We start from the raw sequence: 22,127 nt of genomic DNA, 5'->3' as shown, positions 1-22,127 counted from the left end.
CGTGTTAGTGCATTGAATTGATTAAATAATTCACATTAAAATGGATACATTTGAGAAATCCATAAAGTTCGCATTTCTTTTTTTCACATGGCTTTGCCTCTCCGTTGTGTATCTTTACCTGAAATAACGCACCTAATTACTCATACTTATATATTATTACTTCACTATAACACTTTTTTTTTTTTCTCTTCTCACTTTCCATATGATTTCAAGCAATTATATCTATTAAAGCCATATTAAGTAGGTCCAATCAACGTGAATTTGACCACTAATTAAAATCAAATCATATCCCACACATTTGTTGATTTTCTTTCAAATATTACATGTGCTTGCAATAATAACCCATAGCTTTATTTCTTTTTCTTTTTTACCTTTTATTGAGTGGAATTATGATCAAAATCTTATCTTGATTGAATAAAAAAATAAACATAAATTTAGAAGTGAAAACAACTATCAAACAACTATCTTTAGTAATATGAAATATAACCAAATGTAAAGTCATAAAATTTATGTTCAAATTAATGGACAATATCCCACTAGTATTGTTTATCTACTTGACAGTCCGTTAATACTACAAAATATACTTTTGAACAATGCTTTCTTTTATTGGTTATCGTATTTTTTATATAATGGTAAGGAACAACTTTACTAACTTAATAAACATGACTTTAACTAACCCATTGGAGACGATGACACATGTGATGTATAAATTATTCTTTTTACAATCCACATCTTGATATTTCAAAGTCATACAATTAAGTTCACTATTAAATAATTCCATTTTTCTCAATTATTGTTTTCATCGCGTGACATATTTTAAAATAAAATTAAAACAATTTAAATTCGTTGTTGTCTTTATCTATTTTTCTCTCACTTAAAATAGTTGAGGCAAAAAATTGAAAATTTCAAACTATTAACACCAACTCAAAAGTTTACCCAAATCACTCCAAGTTCAAATGTCCAATCAGTTTTATAAATAATAATTAAGTATATAGCAACATATAAAAATTATAAATATATAAGTTAATGATCAATATTTGCAATAAATATATTTTTATGGTTAATACTTCCACATATTTTGCTATAAATCTAATTGTTATATATGTCATCATCACTTTCATTTGTTCTATTCAAAAGAACAGCCAATAACAAAACAAACAAATAAAAACTATAACATATGATCCAACCTTAATCAATATCTTTTGGGTATTAAAATAACCAAAGTGGCTATTAGGCAGAAACAAATTAAATGCAATAATTAATGGTATTTAATTTCACAAAACCCTAATGTTTAAACAAAAATAGAAGAAAATTGATAATCCTACAATGAACCAAAAACATTAAGAAAAGATAGTGAACTATGAAATGCAAAGATGAATTAATATAACATAATGAAACAGGGTGGGGTGGGAACTATGGTTATGAATTTGTGTACCAAAAATATCCATTAACAATATCATAGAAAGAGAAGGGAACTAATTATTATTACTAATTAAGAAAGAGCTCAAGTTGAGAAGTGTTTTCCTGATCAAGGACATCAAGGAAGACGGGATCAACGGTGAGATGGCTGTCCACGTGGACCTTGAATTTGTGACTCCACCACAGCACTCTCGCAAAACCCCCAATGTCCACACTCGCATCCAGAACCATCTCTCGCTTCGCCACGTCGGAGATGAACCGGCTGCCGTGGTGGGCCAGTTTCAGGCCGTCCAGCCGGGCTGGAAGTCGTAGAACCTGACACGACCGGGGCTGCTGCGAACCGGCATCCACCTGGGCCGACCCGAGGAGGGAACCCTCGTAGAAAATGGACATAGCGGTGGAGGAGTAGTGGATGGGAGCGACGTTGGGGTTGGTGACGTGGACGGTGAGGATAAGCTCGGTGTCCACCACCGGCGGCTTGAGCTTGAAGGAAGTGAATTTAATTGAGATCAAGTGAAAGGTGGGGTCCTTGGGCTTTGCGGAAATGATGGCCGTGGCTGCAATTGCCGACGCCGCTCCGACAAGAGCGGAGGTCCAGCTCCAGTTACGTTTTTTCCCCATCTTCTTCTTCGCCGGCGGAAGGAGGAAGGAGAGATGGGTGAGATTTTGAGAAAGTAAAGTTAGAGAGAGAATGAAGGAAATGGAAAGATGAGGTGTAGTGACAGAGTGGGATGCCATAGTAAATGACGAAAATAGGCCGAAACGGACCGAAGAGACCGTGGTCGGAGGAGGGTAAGAATTGGAAATATTTTGAGATTGGGAATGGAATTGACGGATTGCGACCACAAATCTCACGTGCCCGACTGAAGCCACTGTTTGGAAGGACGACGGTTAGTCGGTTACCGACTAAATTAACATTTTAAAGGCTGCATTAACTTTCACTTTTGCTGGGGCCACAGGGCAACAACTCTGACGATGTACGAGTCATTTGTGACTCTTCATATTGTAGAGTGTTTTGAGTTTTGTTTGGTTTGTTTAAAACTTGAAGTTATGCAAGCTTTTTTAGACCAATCTTAGTTTGGAGCTTGAGGCCACCCATAAGCTTTAAAAAATTTGCCTACTACCAACAAGAATAACTCATTTTCTTGTTGATTTAGTGTATGTATTATTGATGTGGCCATCCACATTGATTGGACAGAGGCTTTAACTTGAACTACTACAACTCAACAGTTTTTACTACTTTAACATGTGAAATCAATGATGACCAACTATAAGGTTTTAATCATCTTAAAAACTGTCAATCAAATCCAAATATAGTTAATAAAGACGTTAAAATTATTATCTCAAACATAATAGAAGAAAATTTTAACGTTGGAACTTAGAGGACAATATCGTCATACTATATATATGTTATTAGCTCTACGTTATGCATCTAAATGATAAGGCTGAAGCTAACCAACATCGTCGGTTATTTCAATTTTTTTGTAACTACACTGTATACAAATTGGAGACATCAAATTAAATGAACAATTGAAAAATACACAAATTTGTTGGAGCTAAAACAAATAAATTACAACTTCGATGGGTTGTATGCGACCGTGGCGATTGAGAAAGATAATGCTACATCAATTATTTTTATAATGGTGTAATATGAGTTAATTCGACGATAATTTTTATAGTTTTACTTTTACCTTTGAAATCATTGAAAGAATATCTTGCAACGAACTATATATACTAAATATTGTAACTGCATTAAAAAGGACACATCTGTTATTTTGAAGTTTCACTAATTGACAATATGCAAATGCATTCACCCATACTCGTAAACACTTTTGTTATTTGTGTATTTGGTACTTGCCAGGAACAACTCCATGCAAGGAACAATTCCTCCCTGCGAGGAACAATTCCTCAGAGAAATTCCACAAAATTGAAAAACATGAACGAGATTGGGATGGGATATAGAGATTGTTTGTCATTCCCTATTAACCAATCGGTGTATACTTACTTACCTCAACACAAATCAAATGATTAGAAATAGGATATATATTTTTCAACTAGAAAGTTAGATGTTTGAATTTTTTCTTACGTCAAGTATGAAAAACCTAGATAATAAATAAATTAAAAAAACGTTGCCTTTTAGTCAAAGATGGTGACTTAGCCCATGCCCCACTTTTTGTCTTGGCTCAAAAGGATTGAGAGGTCAACATAATTTCATATATATGCATATTTAAATGATGGTACATGTAAGATCTTATGGACAAAATAGCAGTTTTTTTGCTCCAAAGGAAAAAAAAAAACATTTAAACAAAGTATAATATAACATTTTAAAAATGGAATGATTGAATCAAATTAGGTCAAAAAAAAAAAATCAATTTTTATGAAACCTTTGATAATTTAGAATTAGAATAAAAGGAGCATATGTATCATTTTAACAATTGATATCCTAACAAATCTTAAAATTGAGGTCTTTGAAAGTGAGCATTTTCTTAATCAAAGTTTGATTAAAAAAGAATGACAAGAACAACCTGACTAATAATAATAATTGGAATGAACGAGAGTTTAGGAATAGAAGATATAACAAATATAAACTATTAAATCTGTTCCAAAAGTCGATACTTAGCTATTCAAATTTTACCAATTGTTTTAGAAACATTATTTTTGTATTTTTTTCTGTGGATTTGTGGGTTTTTTTTATACACTATAGATATTTTGTCAATTATTTATATTTTTAAAAAATCTCTAGACTAATTATTATCAAAAGTGTGTGTATTTTTATATACAAAATACAAAGTTTATAAAAAAAACCAAAAGAAAATAAGTGAGTAAGAACAAAAATCCATGGGGGAAGGAGGCAACTTTTCAAGAATATCTAAGTAGGACCTCTGAAAGGCGCACCAAACCCAGTTGCGTTGGCGGTAGCCATTGAAGTAGCTTCACATCCACTCTAACTCAAAAAAGGCCTATCTCCATCTACCCAACAACTTACTAGACCTACGAACTTCCTTCTTTCTAACTCGTTCATTTCCATTTTCCAGCTTCACCATTTCAAAACCCCGTTTTCTTCTTCTCCAACAATGGCGAAATCCCAACTATGTTTTCTTCTCCCTTTGCTTCTTGCTTCCATCTTCGTCTCCAATCACCCTGTCAAATGCGATGGTAGTAATGCTTGCTTTCTCTTTCATTTCATTCTAATTGATTCTTTAGTCTACATTCGACGACCCCTTGTTTGTTTTCTTGAATTTAGATCTCGATTTATCATGCATTGTCATTTGAGATCTGGGTTTGTTTTTTGTTGTTTTGATGCTGGGGTTTTGTGTTATTGGATGATTCTGTTTCATCATGTCCTGTTTTAAAATGGGTAGCCGTTTTTTTGTTGTTTTGTTTCTCTGTTCTTGATTTTCAACCTGTTCTTGCTCTGCACTATGTGGATTCACATGAGATAAGTAATCTTTTACATTTGTTCTTTTGGTGGTCACTGGAGAGATGATGTAAACTGAGTGATTCTCGTTCATTTCTCACGTTCTTCTCATTACATCTATGCATAGTGGCCATATAAGTCTTCTTAGAAGAACTGATCATTTGAATTCCCTAATCACAATTAATACCACAGATGAACAAGTGAAATATTAATGACCTGTCACCACACTCTCCATGTTTGTTCGTTCTAGTGGTTCTTTTTCTCTGCATGGAGATCACTATGGATTTTGATAGCTGATTTGGGATTGGTAATCTTGTTCATGAAATCAACTCGGGCACCAAGGCTCCTAAGTTATTGATCTGTGTTAGTTTAGGACAACAGCCTACTTCCTCAATGCATCCATGGGATAGCAGGTTCTTTTGTAATTTGCTACTACCCATGGGCCACGATTAGTGTAGATTTTAAACCATTTTTATCAGGAGACGTTCTACTTAAGATTTGGAAGGTGCCTCTTTTTTCTTTTCCTCCATAAATAAGGTATGGCTCTAAGCATTATGCCAATGATCTAATCGTCAACGAGTCTTTGCCCACCTGAAAACCAGCTCTGGGTGATAACAAGAGTTTAAGACCTCATTTGATAACCACCTGGTTTCTCTGGTTTTTCACTTTTTAAAATTAAGTTTGTGAATACTACTTCAACCTATGGGTTCTTTGCTTTGTTGTAGTCTTTTAAAACTAAACGAAGTAGTTCTTAAAAAATTTATTTTTGTTTCTAGACTTTGGTTAGAAATTCAAATGTTTCCTAAGGAAAGATGAAACCGAAACCGTTGTAAAGAACTTCTGAGAAAACAAAATTAATTCTTAAAAAAGAAAAACAAAAACTAGCAACACAATGGTAATCAAACAGGGGTTACCATTAGAAGACTCTTGAAGGACATGTTTGATATTGCAGTGAATATTCATCTTGTATATTTTAAATTTTTTGAACCTCTGTCTGATTGTGTTTCTCCTTCCTTAGAACTGTAAAGATATTGGTTTGTTTTGAGGTTATTCCTCTGCAGAGACCTTACAAGCATTGTTCATTATCTGGTGCTTTCTTAAATAGATTTCTGGGAGCTGACTCTCTCTGGAAGAGTTCAGAAAATAGAAGAGAGGGCAGCTCCTTTAAATTCCTTTGTGTTTGATTTCCAATCTTCCTTTGGACCTATACTGATGCCACTAAATTTCTCCAGATGATGATCTTCATAGAGGCATCAACAGTTATCGTGCGTCCTTGAACTTGACAGCGCTGGTCGAGAATGACAATGCAGACTGCCTTGCTGAAGAAATTGCTGAGAAATTCAAGAATCAACCTTGTACTAACACCACAGGTTCCAACACCATATCTGGAACCGAACCTCAGTTTTCTGACTTTCCAAACCTGTTAGCCAAATGCAATTTGAATGTCTCCAACACAAGAGATGGAGCCATAATGCCTGCTTGTGTTCCAAACCGTGTTGCTGATCTTGTCCTTGCTAACTTCACAAAATCTCAGTACTCAGGTAAACTTAACGATACCAAGTACACAGGAATTGGCATTGGTAATGAACACGACTGGGTTGTTGTTGTTCTTACCACCAGCACAGCAGAAGGAAGTTTTGTGCCAGCAGTAGGATCAAATAACACAGCCACTCTCGTTTCTAAGATTGGTTTGTTCTCTCAGTTGCTGTTCTTGATTTTTTCTTTTGTCTTAATGTTGTGAGGATTTTCTTGCCTTGGTTTGCTTGGATTTTACTACTTCTGATCACCCGATCCCTTTTTCCACACGTTACAATACAAACTAATATGATATTTGTATTTTACATGCTTTAAGTAATTTTCCTACTCATCTATGTGTTTATAGTTTAGCTATATATGGAAAAATTCCCTCTTTGGACAAATGAGAAAGTGAACAAAAGATTGAACAGGGCTTTGGAATTTTCTCATTTAACATTCTCTTTAACTCCGATGTTGAAATTGTAATTTAATTATATATGTTTCATCGGTTTGTTGGAATACTGTATTGTTTTAGCACTAGCAGAACATATTTGCTTCGTGTAAAATATTATCTTCGTATTTGGGATTTGAAGTTAAATTATTAAATTATTATTTTTATTGGGTCCATGAAATTTCAAAACTGTTTTGTGTATCAAAATTTGAGTTTAGTTTCTTTTTTTTTTTCTTTTTTTGTAGTTTTGAAATTGGGAAGTCTTTCGGGTATAAAAATATAAAATTAAAAGATTATTTATGTCTATCATCTTAAAAATATACATCAACGAAGACTAGTTCCACATGGAGATCAAATGTTAGAATGTTAGAACTAAACAAAAACTAAGGGGAGCTTTGGGGCAAAGGGTTAGCAGTTATAATAGTTTGGGTTGAGTTATAAAAGTAAATGTTTGAAATGTAAACTATTTTAGTTGGAAAATGACATAATAGTTTGTGTCAAGTTATAAAATACTAGAAATGTAGCAAATAGTAATATCATAGCAAATTAGAAGTTTGAATTCCAAAATAGGGTTGATGGTAGCTAATTGATAGCACGAAATAGTATTTATGATAGCAAAAGGTTGTTATTATAGTCTTAGAATATTTCTTGTTTCAAACGTCTCCTACAAGGTTTAATCTTTCATTACCTAATATTGTTGGACTTAAAAACGCTAAAATTTAGTTTTAATAACCAAAATTGATCAAATAGAAATTAAAGTTCAAATTTGATCATAAGTACATATTTCCTTGGTTGTTTTGTACTATTTGTCATTTTGAACAGTCTTATGTGAGATTCATTTTGCAACGAACACAATTGTTATTATTTTCCTCAACTTCTTATAAATTCTAAGCTTATCGGATCGAAGCTTTTACAAGTTAATCATACATGTTTTTCTCTCAAAAACTAGATACAGAATAATAAAATAGTAAAGAAACTATATAATTAACAATGTTCAACCAATTCAATATATCAAGATAATTTCTTAGAATATTAAATTACAAATATAGGAGTTTAAATTTCAATCTATGACCTATTTCCTACCATTAAAAACTGAACAAATAGATAAACAATTATTGCTGGTAATGTCATTGAAGAACTCATAAAGCACTGCAATAGGGGTGTAATTGGACTGAGCTGGGTCGGGTCTTGACCCGGTTTTGTACTGACAGAAACCGACCCAACCCGAACCTGATTTAAAAAATTATGTTTTCCTTCATAGATTGCAGAAATCCAATTGGGACTTTCTCAAATCTTAGAAAGTTTAAGCCTAATGCTTAAATTCAAGCAGCCTTTAATCTTGTATTGGTAGGAAAGAGAAACTTTCTAAGTGCAAGCAATATGATCCAAGATGTCTTTGCCACCTTCTCTTTTATCATCAAAAGTAATGCAGAGCTCAACACAGTCTTTAGTATTTGCGCATTTAATCCTTTGAAGAATCCTAGCAAGCCTTCTCTTTTCCAAATAGTGTTAAGTGCACCCGAAATACTTTTTTTGTCTCCATGCTGCTGTTTGTCCTCGTTATTTTCTTGGTCTGATTCCGCAGCCTGAATCACGATCTTACACCTGTATGCATTTCAATAATTCATTTTCGAACAAAAAATACATTGGAGAAAATTTCTAGTATTAGAGTTTATCCTACCTACATTCATTATTTGCCATAACAATGGCGTTGAATAATGGTGTGGGTTCATAAAATAAAATAATATACTTTTTAATGACATCTCAAATTTCAGAGATATAGCAAGTGTAACATTTATTTTGCCTTCAGAAGAAGATATCCAGATATTTGACAATAATTCCCCCCAAAATATGGTAAAGGGTTTGGCTCGATGTTTCGCGCATAATGAGTTTAAATGTTAACCAGAACATTTAAAACGAAATCTAGCAAGGGGTGACAAAACTCCAATATTTGGACAACGAACTCAAATTAAATTTTCACCTGATAGCAGGGTATGTCAAGATTGTAGCAACACATTTCGAGAGGGCGCCAAGTACAAAAGCAGAAAAGGCTGAGAGAGCTTCTGGGGATGACTCGGTACCTGATTCATGCGTCAGCTTTGTCTGGAGTAACCTTTGTTTCAGTTGATCAAATGCGGTGTACTGTGATACATACATGCTATGTCAGTTTCTTCCATCATCTACAAACATTTTCATTCTAGTATCCACGCAGGGCAAATAACAAATGAAATATATCTATGACATATATGCCAATCTCCCAGCATGTAATTTTTGAAACCAACGTTGATTTGGAATATTGGATTAAAAATCGCCTATAAGTATGCAGCTGTAATTCGATTACATGAGTTCTACATCTGATTTATATGTAAATCATCAAAAGAAATACCGAATACCTGAATAGATGGGTTTGATGTCAAAAGAAGGGATATTCCAAGACCATCAAATGCTTCACTCCAGGTACCCTCCGCAAGCGTCTTCCATAGTCCTTTGGACTTCCCAAACTCGCTTGTCTGCATCCTAGATGAAGCTGTATCTAAAGGCTGAAATGATAAATAAACCAAGATTACTTGATCAGATTCAGAACAACAAATAATTCACTGGAAGATCTTTGGGGAACTCCAAGAAAGCTATTGAATTTAGTACTCGTTTTACCCAAACTGATTTTCCTAAAAAGCATAAGCTGCGCCACTCAATTTCAGGAGAAATATCCAGAAGAACAATATGATATGAAGCTTTATGTCATGAAGCTATGAATCTATTATATACAAAAACAACCTAGCGTAGAGGCCGGAGGAAGAAGGTTCCCTGCCAAATAAGCTCTACAAAAATGTATCTCCAGTTGAGGTTATTGATTACAAGATATCTTCTGAAATCAGAGGCTTTCTAATAAAGAACATAAATATATACATAAGTAAAAGGTGGGTTAGTTATTTACACCTGTGTCAATACAACTGTACAAGCCCCAGCTGCTGCAGCAACAATCAAATTTGCTTTTGTTCCAATTTTTTTATTCCCACTTCTTTTCAAGTAGATTCTCTTTAAAAAGCTGTATCCATAGAAGTAGATGAATGATGAAATAAAGGACTGGAAGTTCTTTGTGCCGAGACCCTGGTATAACGAACCCACACGACCAGTTGAAATTGCCTCCCATAGCACATCGGATATGTTCCTGCATAATGCAAAAAGAGTAATATTGCATAAACTTCTCTTTCAATCAAACCTTGCCATGGCATTAAGTCATGCTTCTAGCAGTAATTTTAAATCCAAGTACAACATATATCAAAATATTGAAAATCATATGTACAAATGATCTACATTATTGAGAATCTCCCAGTTTTCACCCATCAAAAAGACATGCATGGGCACTTTTCATCACTCACATTCTAATAGGCAACGATCCAATTCCATCTGGGGCTAATACAGGGAATAATGCCCAACTGCCCTTAATAGCAAAGACTTGTATATTCGGAAACACACACCAAGACTCAATTAACAAGTTAACCTCAACGTAGCTCAACTAGTTTAGACATATACCGTGAACCAAGAGGTAAGAGGTTAGAATCCCACATTCCCAAGTTTTATATGAGTGAAGATTCCTAGAAATTAGTGTTTGAACCTTTCGAATTATCTAGTGACTAAATTTAGCTCAACTCATTTAGACCTCTACCAACCCCACATTTAATGTAGAACTCAAAGAAAATTCTCAAGTGGGAAAAAAAAAAAACAAAATAGTGAGAGTCTAGCATTGTAACTCAGAGCGCCACATGCAGCAGAGTTGCCATCTAAACCTGGAATAAGCTAGAGATGTTCTATTTCCCTACAAGTTTATCCAGGACAAAGACAATAGAATTTAACTAACCAAACGCCCTAATTCCATAAAGCACCAATTATGATAATGAATATAAAAATTGAACTTCCTCATCCAAACCAATAATACAGAATAGATTCTGTCCAACCTAATTAACAATTCGGGAAATGTCAAACAGTTGCTTAAAGCGCAAGAACGAAATTGAGATCAACAAACCTGTACTTCCGCTGATGTTGAGACTGATTCTCAGCTTGATACTTAGTCTTGCAAGTATCAAGAGGATATAAAACGGTGGTACTCACCAGAGATCCAATTGCTCCAGATGTTGCCTCCGACAAAGACTCCAAATCAAACCCCATCCCAATTCCCACCCAAATCGGCAACGGAGGTTGAGTGAAGCTAAATCATGAAACGAATTGAAGGAAGCTAGTATGATAATCCGATTGTGCAGGCTCAATAAGCGAATGAAAGTGACACAAAAGGAATGTATATGGGTCTGGAACAGTTGAATACGTATCTTCTTGGGAGTCGGAAACGTGGATTTATGAAACTCAGTAAAAACGAAAGTGAAATCCCATTTTGGATTTGGGTGCGGGATTTATATTTCACCTGTGAATTTTGAAGAAAATCATCGTTAAATTGGGATTGAGAAGACAAAACTGAGATCTAAAGATGTTAACTTTCCTTCGGTACTTCCTCTTCCGTCGATATTTTGATTTTTTTTTCTTCTAATTATTATTATGATATTTTAATTTCTTTTATTCTTTTATCTAACATATTTTTATCTTTTATTTTATATATTTTTTAAATCGATAATTTTAAGAAAACTGATAAAAAAAAAGGTAAATTCGAAAAAATATTTACCAATCAAAATTTCAAAAACAAACATGCTATTATTGATCTAATAATTTTTTTTACTGTAACTTATAAATATTTTAATTTATTTAATTATTTTAAAAAATGTATCTAATCTTGATATAACCAAATATAATTATTATTAATATCTCAATTTATATTTTTCTCAGAAGATATAAAAGCTCTTACTAAGTCTAAGCAATATATTGGTATTTAAAGTCTCTAGATAACTATAGTATGAATTTTAAAATTAAAAAATATGTTAAACAAATAAAGATATTAAATTACAATTTAAATTTTTTGGTTTAAGTGATAATCAAAGGAATGTCAAAATTAGCATTACATTGATAATTAGTCTTGACGGAGATTCAAATTTTTTTTTTTTTACTATTAATTAATTTTCATAAAATTTAATTCTACCATTTTTTTCAAAAATTAAATTAAGTTTTGATAATTTCATTAAAGTGTTTGAATCATCTTGGTTTTTCTAACATGACATTCTCAACGTGCTCTTTTAAGATCGTACCTGTTTGGATTCATTAATTTTGATCGGATCGTAAATTTATTTTATTGGTCCAAATATTTGTTTGGACTCTTGAGCCTCTTATACCACATTTCATAACAAAAAAATAAATGAAATGAAGAATTTTGAGCAAAGAAGCCTTAGAGGACGAAACAAATATAAAATAGGAAAAGTAGAGGGTCAGATATGCAAAAACGCTAAAATATTAGTCCTCCATCTCAAAGATATCAAAATCGTCAAATTATTTAATTTTGAAAAATAGGAATTCGACCGTTGCTATCTCCATTCAAATTCCCACTTTGGCACAGTTAGATTCGGTCTCATAGAACCCTAAACACTCATTTCCCCCAAATTCCATCAACTTCTAGCGATCTGAGAGTCTTTCACTACGATGCAAGATTTCTTCGGATCTGTTCGTCGATCCTTGGTATTTCTAGCTCCCGACGGTGACGACGGTGGGAGGTTCGGTGGCCTTGTTGAGAAGATCGGCTCTAGCATCCGTAAATCTCGAAATGGACTGTTCTCTAAGCAGTCACTCCGGGCTCTGCCTCCGGTTGCAAAGGAAGATGCGCCTCCGATTTGGTGGCGTAAGGGAGAGTTGATTGGATGTGGTGCTTTTGGTCGAGTTTATATGGGAATGAATCTCGATTCTGGAGAGCTTCTTGCAGTCAAACAAGTCAGTTATTGTGGATTTTGTTTATCAAGTTCTTTTAGTTGTAATCGATTTTGATATTTTGATTCTTAAATTCCTCTGCGTCGGTTTTAGGTCTCAATTGCTGCTAATAGTGCTTCAAGGGAGAAAGCCCAAGTGAGAACGTTTAGTAATTTGAAGTTTTCTTTGTTGGAATTGAATTCACCGAAATACACTCTCACCATTTCTGTTTAACATAATTATTCAGGCTCACATACGGGAGCTGGAGGAAGAAGTGAGGCTTTTGAAGAACCTTTCTCACCCCAATATTGTGGCAAGTGGAATTCTTCTCATCTTTGATTCTTGAGTTGTGGTAGCTTCGTCCTTATTTTCCTTCTTGTGATTTTAGAGATATCTGGGAACTGCTAGAGAGGAAGATTCATTAAATATTCTATTGGAATTTGTTCCTGGAGGATCAATATCATCTCTCTTAGGGAAATTTGGGTCTTTTCCTGAATCTGTAAGTGATTGTATATTTGTATCGACAGTATTTGAACCTCTCAGTATTGAAGGATAAATTTAATGTTGAAATTTTGCTAATGGTTATTGTTTTTTTTCCCTTCTAAATTAGGTTATAAAGACCTACACGAAGCAGCTATTATTGGGGCTTGAGTACCTTCACAAAAACGGCATCATGCATAGGGATATAAAGGTGATAGTGAAACCCCTTTTTGAGGAGGACGAATTTTAATTTTTAATCTTCTAATTTTCTTTTCTTTTTTTTTTTCTCAAAATAAAAATTAACCGAACGATGTACTGCTTGACATAGGGTGCAAATATTCTTGTAGACAATAAGGGGTGTATTAAACTTGCAGATTTTGGTGCATCCAAGAAAGTGGTTGAGCTGGTATTGCCCATTGCCTATCTAATTTAGTTATCTTAATTGATTATTAGCTATCTTAACGTAATAATTTGCATTTATGCTGCAGGCTACTATAAATGGAGCCAAATCAATGAAGGGTACTCCATATTGGATGGCTCCTGAAGTTATTCTCCAGACTGGACATAGCTTGTAAGAATCGTCATACTATTATGAACAGTCTCATTGGCTTTCACTTTTCACTCCATGCCGTTGACATGGACATATATTTTAATGCATAGGAAGAATACGAATGGGTTGAAATCTAAACCATGTCATTGATGTGGACCAATATGTTGTAGTGAATGGGAGATATGCAAATGTGCTAAAAACTTCTCTTAAATAATCGAGATGTAAAAAAAGTAGTAGAAGAAAAACATGAAGTTTTCCTATTAAGTAACTAACGTGTACAACCCTTGTTCTTCTTAATTTGATGTCTTAGCTCTACTAACGTGTACAACCCTTGTTCTTCTTAATTTGATGTTTTAGCTCTGCTGATATATGGAGTGTGGGGTGTACTGTCATTGAAATGGCAACAGGGAAACCTCCATGGAGCCAACAGTATCAAGAGGTTAGTTAGTGAATTTATTTTAATATGCACGTGCTTACATTTTCTTCGAATAATTTATTAATTGAGCGAATGTAATTTTCAGGTTGCTGCTCTTTTCCATATAGGGAATACCAAGTCCCATCCGCCCATTCCTGAGCATCTATCTGCTGAGGCTAAAGACTTTCTGTTAAAATGTCTACAAGAGTACTTTCAAACCTCTAACTTTTGCTGTTCAATAAGACATTTTTTTGCCCTGGAAGAGCCAAATATAGCTTCATCATCAATAAGATTGATTGAAACATCTACTCTGTTCTCTGTTTAGTTTAACTTCATCTAATTATAACTGTTCAAATATGCTCACAGGGAACCAAACTCACGGCCTACTGCATCAGACTTGCTGCAGGTATATCTGAATTATTTACGGGACATTGGGGGCAAGGAGTGGAATAATGAACTCCACGGCATTATGAAGTACAGAGAGTTGTGAACTTTTGGGCCCATGGTGTAAAAACATAAAATTAATGTTTGTAGTTGTGGGACCCACAATCTCCTTGGCTAAACAAGGAATAGAGTTCACAACTCCACTCCCCTCAAGTCCTACTCCCCAACTCCTTGTGACAAGACTAGTATTTATTCTTTGTTTGAGAAAGTAGCTCTATTCTGACCCATTTTCTTTGAATTTATAGCATCCATTTGTCTCATGTGAGTACCAAGAACCTATTGCAGCAGTCCGTGCCTCTTCTATGGTATGTATAATTGCTGTGTAACTTTAGTTCCTTCAATGGTTTTACCATCCTATCTTAACATCGGTGCAACTGCAGGAATCTGGGAAACAAATGGCTGATTCTAGGCTGAACTCTAATGATCTGTAAGGACCTTAATTGACTATTGTTAAATTTCTGGGTTTAGTTGATAACTGTTGTTGCTCACTGTCAAACTGTGCACTAGAGACTGATGATGATTTTTGTTGGCCACGTGCAGGAAAAAGTCTACAATCCTACGTTCAACCTGTGAGGGACTGAAGGATATTTGTGAAATGGGTAGCTTGAGGTGCTCTTCTGTATTTTCTGGGAACTATGGGTCACGGTCCAACTGGGGCTCGAGCAATTTTGAGGATGACATGTGCCAGATAGATGATAAAGATCTGTTTGCTACTTCATCAATGAAGTACAATTCTATTATATCATCAAATGATTTGAATAAGGTATTTTGATTCTCTGATTTTGCTATTTATTGTTTTTAATAACACCAAGAAGAATGAGCATCTTTTCATTTTTACCAGAGTTTCAATCCTATGTGTGAACCCACTGATGACTTGGATGAGAGTTCAGAGTTGGGAGGCAATCTGATGGAGTTGTCCAGCGTCCAAACTGTCAAGGGGAACGACTCCACTTTTCCATGTGGTCAATCAGCAGCTGAGGATGATGAAGAGGTTACAGAATCAAAGATTAAAGCCTTCCTGGATGAGAAGGTACTTCTGTTCTCCAAGATATTTCTGACTGATGGAATTATTGAATTCTTTATTAAGCTTGCACGATGCAGCATGGTGTTTCTTACATCATAATTAATATTTATTCTTAGGCTCTAGAACTGAAGAAGCTCCAAACACCTTTATACGAAGAGTTCCGCAGCACAGTTAATGCAGCTAATGCCATAGGAACAGTTGGAATTGAGAATATCAAAAGTGTATCTAATTTTTTGAAATTGCCTCCCAAATGTGGATCACCAAGTAAGCTGCGTGGTAAAAGACTCTCATCAGTTGATGTTGGTAACTATTCTAGCCGTCAGAGCCGTATAAAACAAGCTAGTATATTGCAAGATCGAGCTCTGCAGGAAATTCAGTCACCTCAACTTGGGGAATGGAACAAATTACTTCAAAACCAGCCAGACTCTTCCACACTAAGGTTGAAATTTATTGCCTAGTATGTATACTTATTTGTGGTAAGAGTTAATTTAACAGAGAATAATGGAAAACAAACATGCCTGCAGTTTCTCTGAAAGACAAAGGAAATGGAAAGAGGAGCTTGAGGAAGAACTTAAAAGGAAACGAGGTCAGTTTACTTTGATATTATGATATTAAGATGGGTTTTGTCTGAATGAATCTGTATTGGTTTATGGTATCTATCTATCCCCACTATTCGAAAAGTGATTGAAAAGTCTGAATGAATCTGTACAAAGTTCACAATCTTTTGGAGAGAGGGCCTTAACACTAAAAGTTGAAACTTATGCGTTAACTCTCCCTCCTGCTAAATTCTCAAAATATAACTAGTTAACTGACAAACATGCCTGACCAGCCTTTGTACTCAGGGTGGAATTAGGGGAACTGGGTCTTTACATCGTCTCGACAAGGAGTGTGCTCTTGTCATAATAAAAATGGATTCTTGCAAAGACCCAATACTTTCTCTAGCTCAACCATCCTCTTGAAGTGATCTATAACTGGTATGGTTGTAAGACCATGCCATCATCGCCTAGATATTTCTTCAATTGGAACACATGAAAAGACTAGGTGGGTGGGATTGTTGGTGAAAAAGTTGGGTGGTAGACTTCTTGGCCGATACTTTCTTTGATTGATAGGGACCAAAGTGTTTGGGGGTGTGAGGATTTCATTCAATCTTTTAGCTAACAAGACCTTCCAATATTTGTATGTTTTTCCTCTTGAAATGTGTATGTACGGCAGTGCCATGACATGCATGTTGGTGCGGTTAACGCCTAGCTCAGTAAGCCATGTCCTTCCCTGGGTAGTCAATGCACCATCTCAACTCAGTCTTAGGGAACGACGGATGACATTTTTCCTCTTCAATTCCCCATGGGGCTAGGCAGGTTCACCCAACAAGATTATGCAACTATTTGGAAAGCAACCAAACAAATCAAACGACCATAGCAAAGCGTACTAATATATACAGATTCGATTTATTAGAAAAGGATCATTTACTAATTGTTAAATGGAATGTTAGGATACCTAGTGTTTTCTGTGCATATCTTTGCATAATTATAGATAGAAAGTGTGATAACAGAAATGCCGTGCATATTGCAGAAATGATGCGGAGAGGAATTGTAGGAGCAATTCACTAGAACCATCATCTTCCAAAGATCAGAGAGTAAAAACAACAAAAATCACGGTGAATCTCACTCGCACATCCCCTGGCAATACAATAGTGTGTAGGCTGTTGCACTATGCAAGGGATACAAATACAAGTGCCTTCTCTTCGTTGCAATTGTTAGAAATGTATGTACATCACCAGCAATGTTCAGAAAAGGGGTGGGTGCGGCGGTTCAGTCTCTCAGCACATAGCACAATCTCACAGGGAAGTCCAGGCATTTCAACTGGAAAAACCTGATAATTCATACATATTTACACTTCTTTCATTTGATTATTAATATTTGCATCCTCCTCCCCCATCTCACCAGCTTTCCACATTCCCACCCCGCCACAAGTCGGCAGTTCCTGCTATCTTCTATGTAATTGGTGCAATTTTGTGGCTAGGGGGGGAGAGTCTTTCTCGGTTGATGTTGTTCCAAGTGTGACAAAGTAGTAGAGTTTCTAATGACATGTATTGTAAGTGTCTTCTGTCTATTGTCTCAATGATAGATAATCTCCCCTTTTACCAAAAAAGATTTAAAAAAGAAAAAGAATTAATTTACCGAACTGATAGAATAAGTTTCAGGTTTGAATATTGATTTCAACTTTAAATTTTGATTCCCTTTTGCAGTTCAAGAAACTTTTTGAATCTTTGTTACAAATGTCATCTAGAGATTTTGGTTGTGAAGAATCTTACTTCCCTTGTGAAAGTAATTTTGCTGGTGTTGTTTTTGCATATTGATTGAATCTCCAAGCCTTTGGAGGGAAGGGTCCATCCCTTTTTTTTTTGGTTCATTTGAATCTAGAGAAGTATTATTTGTTTAGCTATATGAGACCATGGGCTTAATTAGTGTGAGTAGTAGGAAAATGATAGATTATTGTGGTGGTGTGTGGGTGGTGCATTAGATTAAACCACAACTAAGAAGGGGCGCCCTAGGATTTAAGAATTGTGGTTTCTCTTTGTGTTGGATGGAAAAATTGACCATTTGGTGTGCCCCCCTTTAATCCACTTTAAGAACTTCCTTTTGAATTATTGTCTCACAAAATCAGCTCCACCAAACCATTTTTTTATAAAAAAATTATTGTTAATTATTATTTTGATTGAAATGAAATATGAGGCTGCAGGTAAAGAAAAATGATTATGAAGTTTCGTTTTGGACTTTTAGCTTGTGTTTAATACGTTTCTAAACAATAAAATATGCTATTGGTTTCGTGAGTTTTGTTTTATTTATTTGTGTGCTTGAATATGTTTCTAGTATTCTAATTTTTTAACAGGTTTTTATTATTTTTGACATTTTTAGGGTTAGCATATTCTTAAACAATCAGTGATTGTTGTAATTATATTTCCAAACTATCAAATTAAAAAATTTAGAACTTCAAATTTATATAATTGAAAAAATTGTAACAATTATATAAGTTTTAGTTTTAGAATCTACTGACACCGTACTTAAGGATGTTTTTTTTTTTTTTTTTGCAAATTTTTCTAATAATAAGTAAAAGTATATATATTATCTACAATTTTTTTAAACTTTCTTATTGTGTTAGATGCTTCCAAACTTTTTAAAAAATTTAAATATGAGAGAATGTGTTTATATCGGTGTATATTTGATTTTTTAAGGGGTGTTCATGGGTTAGATTGAGTTGGGTTTAGGGTTTTTATAGACCAATTGTTTGGGTGTTAAATTCTGTTAACTCAAATAATTAACCCTTATTAAAGAAAATGAACTCAACCAAACCCAACCAAGAAACATTTGGGTTAGATTGGTTTGGGTTATTTGAGTTAGTAATTTAAACTTTTATCTTAAGAAAAAGTAAACTAGCAATACATAGAATGATTTAACTATTTCTATAAATAGATTCAATTTCGGTTTATGTAATGAAATTTTGCTAAAAGAAATTATTAAAGAAAGTAATAAAACTAAAATAAATGAAAATATATATATATTAAATTTAAGAAGAAGTTAGATTGAGTTGAATTATTTGGGTGAATTCATAAACCAACCCAATTCAAATTAGTTGATAACTCAATCCAAATGCATGGGTTGGATTGGGTGAATCAAATTCTTTTTAAACCCTTAGTTTTATGTATATATATATAATATAAATGTTGTGGTGTGAGAACATCTGGTCCATGATTATTGGAAAATCAAGACAATGTATTTTTTTTCTCTTTACTTCTCTTTTGAAAACATTTCCTCCCTTACTTTCAGATTTAAGGAAAAAGAAAAGAAAAAAAGAGCAAAAGAGATATATTGATTGGTAATAGGAAAGAAAGACAAAATATATAAAAGATATTTGTGTTTTTGCCATTAAATTAAAAGCCAAAGAATGAAGTGAAGGTATGAAGGACACTAGGAAGTGGGTTTTTCTTTTTCTTTCACAGAAAATTCACCTAAAAGGTCTTTCTAACCTTTCTCTTTTGTGTTTTCCAAATGTCCTTTTGTGTTTTCCAAATATCATTTGTCTGTTCTAGATGTTTATTGATCATTCATCTTATAATAATGCAGTACTAATCAAAATATTTAGAATAATCTTTTTTCTCACACGAGGAGGTATGAAAATTTGAACCTCTAACCATTCGAGTAAGGTTTGTATAAATTGTGTTTTCATTTGGTTAACCCTAGATTTAATTAGACATCGTTTCATCATCTTTCCTTAAGAACAAGGCTATTTTTTATGGTTAAAATGTCATTTTGGTATTTAATTTTGGGATTTTTTTTCAATTTTTGTTCTTTTCGAACGTTAAATTTTGATCAATTTAGTCCATTGAAGTCGATTTCTAGTGAAATTGGTTAAAAAATAATAATAATAACAGTTTTTAAATATAACAAAATGAACCAAAATATAGCAGAATATCATCGTCTATCTACGATGGACCACGATAAATCAAAATAAACTACCATTTGTGTCTATCTGTATAATAAACAAACTATGATTTATTAAAAGTAGAAAATCTCAAATTAAATACTTGAAACTAGAGGAACTAAAATTGATATAGCTTTAAAACACATAGACAAAAGCTATATTTCTAACATTTATTAATGCTATCAGTTGTTAAATAACGAATAAAGAGATAATATTAATTGTTAAAAAAGCAGCTTATCACGATAGTATTAACTGATACTATTCAAATCTCTTGTTTCAATTCGTACTAAGAAAACACTAATTATGATAGCGATAATTATGGAAGTGTTATCATAAAAAGTTCATAACCATTTATGAAATAACATAATACTTTCAAAAGCTATCTATATAACTTTATAGGGTAACAATTCATTTCCTTTCTTTTTCTTTAATGAGTAAAACATTTAACTTGTAGCACATAGTTTTAATAATTAATGATGGACTACAACAATACAACAAAGCAACTATTATGTGCAAAATAATTTAAATGAAATTGGTTAATCTTCATGAGATAAAAAAGAGAATGGCATTATTGCTTTTGTTGGAATCACTATTTTTAGATTGATTACCAAATGTATAATAATAATGATTTTTTCACTTTCCAAAAGGGGAAATAAAAGAGAGAAAATTGTTGAAAAGTTCGAAATATATATCAAAAATTAATTGTGATATAACATTTGAGCTTTTTGCATACTTTGAGAAGATCATAGTGGAACTTTTATTTTCAATAGCTTAATAAATACACACATTGCTTTATAAATTCTTATTCTTAACCATCAAGTAAGCAAATTCCCATCCCTCGTAAAAAGTGAAATTTCAAAACAAAAAAGTCCTTCATCTCAATTCCATTAACCCATTTGTTATTATTATTGAAATAAATTTCCATGGTTTTTTATATTATTTGAATGATTTGTTTTCTATTACTTTTAATTATTAGAATATTTGAAACTATTAAAATAAATTCAAAATATAACCACTAAAATTAGTGAATTACAAATACTAAGAAACTAAAATGGAACAAAATTAAAGAATGAAACCAAAATAATATTTTTAACATTTCTTTATCACAATGTTAAACTGTTATATTCAATATATATATAATATCAAATCATATTTCAAGTGAATTTGTTTCTTTCTCCCAAGTTTATGGGTTGGACTTGCAATGATTTCTTATTTATTAATTCACATTAATATATATATATATATATAAAAGAAAAGATTTCTACAACTCTCTTAATATTATTTAATCATTATTGTCTTTCTTTGGTGCAATACAAAATATCTAATAGTATGGGCTCTTTTTTGCAAATTAATAATAATAAATAATTGAATAAATAAATAAATAATAAATTCAAAATCACACGTGGAGATACATTAGTGGTACAATGGAAGAGTGGATTGGATTGGATCAAATAAAAAAAATAACTTTGGTGGACACCATTTTCCAAATACTTTGATTGGAAGAAATAATTGAAAGATTTTATTGGGAAAATCAATTACAAAATTCAAAATCATTTTCACATGATTTTAGAAAACAATAACAAAACCCTAAATCTTTTATTTATTTTTTTCTAAAAGAAAGAGCAATACAAATCACTGCATCACCAACTTTGTCTTTCCTCTTTGACATCATCAACATATATTTTTTTCATGGGTCCCAAATATCCTCTTTGATCCACGTGTTTTATGTTCGTTAACTTTAAAAAACTTCAATATCGGATAATAAAATCGATACTATTATCATTCATATTTTACATTATATCACGACAATATCTAAAAAACAACATGAGGTCGAAGGTCCACTGTAGTCTTCTAGTACTGAAAATTTGCAAGATGTCAAATCATCATTTAATCAACTTATATTCTACTACAACTTTTGTCGACAACTTACAAATTTGCAAATATATATACAAGGCAAACATTCTATACGGTCGTATCTTTGAGTAATCTCGAGATGGATGATGGGTTGTGAAGTATTGTATAAATGAAAATGGGAATATTTTGGAATTTTCCCTACAACCCAAGATTTATTATTATTTTATTTTATTTATTTAT

General features: G+C 33.2%; 4 protein-coding genes across 4 annotated transcripts; 2 read left to right on the top strand and 2 right to left on the bottom strand.

The window, feature by feature from the left end:
• Positions 1-1,250: 1,250 nt before the first annotated feature.
• On the bottom strand, positions 1,251-2,316 carry LOC101218134. Its single transcript, XM_004140111.3, has one exon. The coding sequence runs from the start codon at positions 2,155-2,157 to the stop codon at positions 1,489-1,491; it is 669 nt and encodes a 222-aa protein (XP_004140159.2). The 5' UTR covers positions 2,158-2,316; the 3' UTR covers positions 1,251-1,488.
• A 1,932-nt stretch (positions 2,317-4,248) lies between these two features.
• LOC101217896 (uncharacterized GPI-anchored protein At5g19250) lies at positions 4,249-6,818 on the top strand. Its single transcript, XM_004140110.3, has 2 exons — positions 4,249-4,575; positions 6,070-6,818. The coding sequence occupies exons 1-2, from the start codon at positions 4,494-4,496 to the stop codon at positions 6,576-6,578; spliced, it is 591 nt and encodes a 196-aa protein (XP_004140158.1). The 5' UTR covers positions 4,249-4,493; the 3' UTR covers positions 6,579-6,818.
• Positions 6,819-7,768: 950 nt separating this feature from the next.
• Positions 7,769-11,312, bottom strand: LOC101217653 (peroxisomal adenine nucleotide carrier 1). Its single transcript, XM_004140109.3, has 5 exons — positions 10,828-11,312; positions 9,741-9,972; positions 9,197-9,343; positions 8,785-8,945; positions 7,769-8,408 (listed from the first exon to the last, which is right to left on the bottom strand). Exons 1-5 carry the CDS (start codon positions 10,968-10,970, stop codon positions 8,126-8,128), a joined length of 966 nt encoding a protein of 321 aa, XP_004140157.1. The 5' UTR covers positions 10,971-11,312; the 3' UTR covers positions 7,769-8,125.
• Positions 11,313-12,269: 957 nt separating this feature from the next.
• On the top strand, positions 12,270-17,786 carry LOC101217427 (mitogen-activated protein kinase kinase kinase NPK1). Its single transcript, XM_004140108.3, has 17 exons — positions 12,270-12,665; positions 12,756-12,797; positions 12,889-12,954; positions 13,030-13,140; positions 13,252-13,332; positions 13,450-13,527; positions 13,610-13,692; positions 14,029-14,110; positions 14,193-14,293; positions 14,453-14,492; positions 14,776-14,835; positions 14,911-14,957; positions 15,071-15,293; positions 15,372-15,560; positions 15,671-15,993; positions 16,079-16,140; positions 17,124-17,786. The coding sequence occupies exons 1-17, from the start codon at positions 12,381-12,383 to the stop codon at positions 17,159-17,161; spliced, it is 1,911 nt and encodes a 636-aa protein (XP_004140156.1). The 5' UTR covers positions 12,270-12,380; the 3' UTR covers positions 17,162-17,786.
• The last annotated feature ends 4,341 nt before the right edge of the window (positions 17,787-22,127 follow it).

Source organism: Cucumis sativus, chromosome 6 (genome assembly GCF_000004075.3).
Source record: "Cucumis sativus cultivar 9930 chromosome 6, Cucumber_9930_V3, whole genome shotgun sequence".
Lineage (NCBI taxonomy): Eukaryota > Viridiplantae > Streptophyta > Magnoliopsida > Cucurbitales > Cucurbitaceae > Cucumis > Cucumis sativus.
The sequence above is the reverse complement of the archived record's forward strand: the minus strand, read 5'-3'. Positions and strand labels throughout refer to the sequence as shown.

Excerpts from the sequence above, each read along its gene's own strand:
- LOC101217896 (XM_004140110.3), top strand. The coding sequence starts at position 4,494 with ATGGCGAAATCCCAACTATGTTTTCTTCTCCCTTTGCTTCTTGCTTCC. Across the intron at positions 4,576-6,069 it reads TCACCCTGTCAAATGCGATG|ATGATGATCTTCATAGAGGC; the intron begins GTAGTAATGCTT and ends AAATTTCTCCAG.
- LOC101217427 (XM_004140108.3), top strand. The coding sequence starts at position 12,381 with ATGCAAGATTTCTTCGGATCTGTTCGTCGATCCTTGGTATTTCTAGCT. Across the intron at positions 13,141-13,251 it reads TTGGGTCTTTTCCTGAATCT|GTTATAAAGACCTACACGAA; the intron begins GTAAGTGATTGT and ends CTTCTAAATTAG. Across the intron at positions 14,493-14,775 it reads CTGCATCAGACTTGCTGCAG|CATCCATTTGTCTCATGTGA; the intron begins GTATATCTGAAT and ends TTGAATTTATAG.
- LOC101217653 (XM_004140109.3), bottom strand. The coding sequence starts at position 10,970 with ATGGGGTTTGATTTGGAGTCTTTGTCGGAGGCAACATCTGGAGCAATT. Across the intron at positions 8,946-9,196 it reads CATCAAACCCATCTATTCAG|TACACCGCATTTGATCAACT; the intron begins GTATTCGGTATT and ends TATGTATCACAG. Across the intron at positions 8,409-8,784 it reads TTGACATACCCTGCTATCAG|GTGTAAGATCGTGATTCAGG; the intron begins GTGAAAATTTAA and ends AAATGCATACAG.
- LOC101218134 (XM_004140111.3), bottom strand. The coding sequence starts at position 2,157 with ATGGCATCCCACTCTGTCACTACACCTCATCTTTCCATTTCCTTCATT.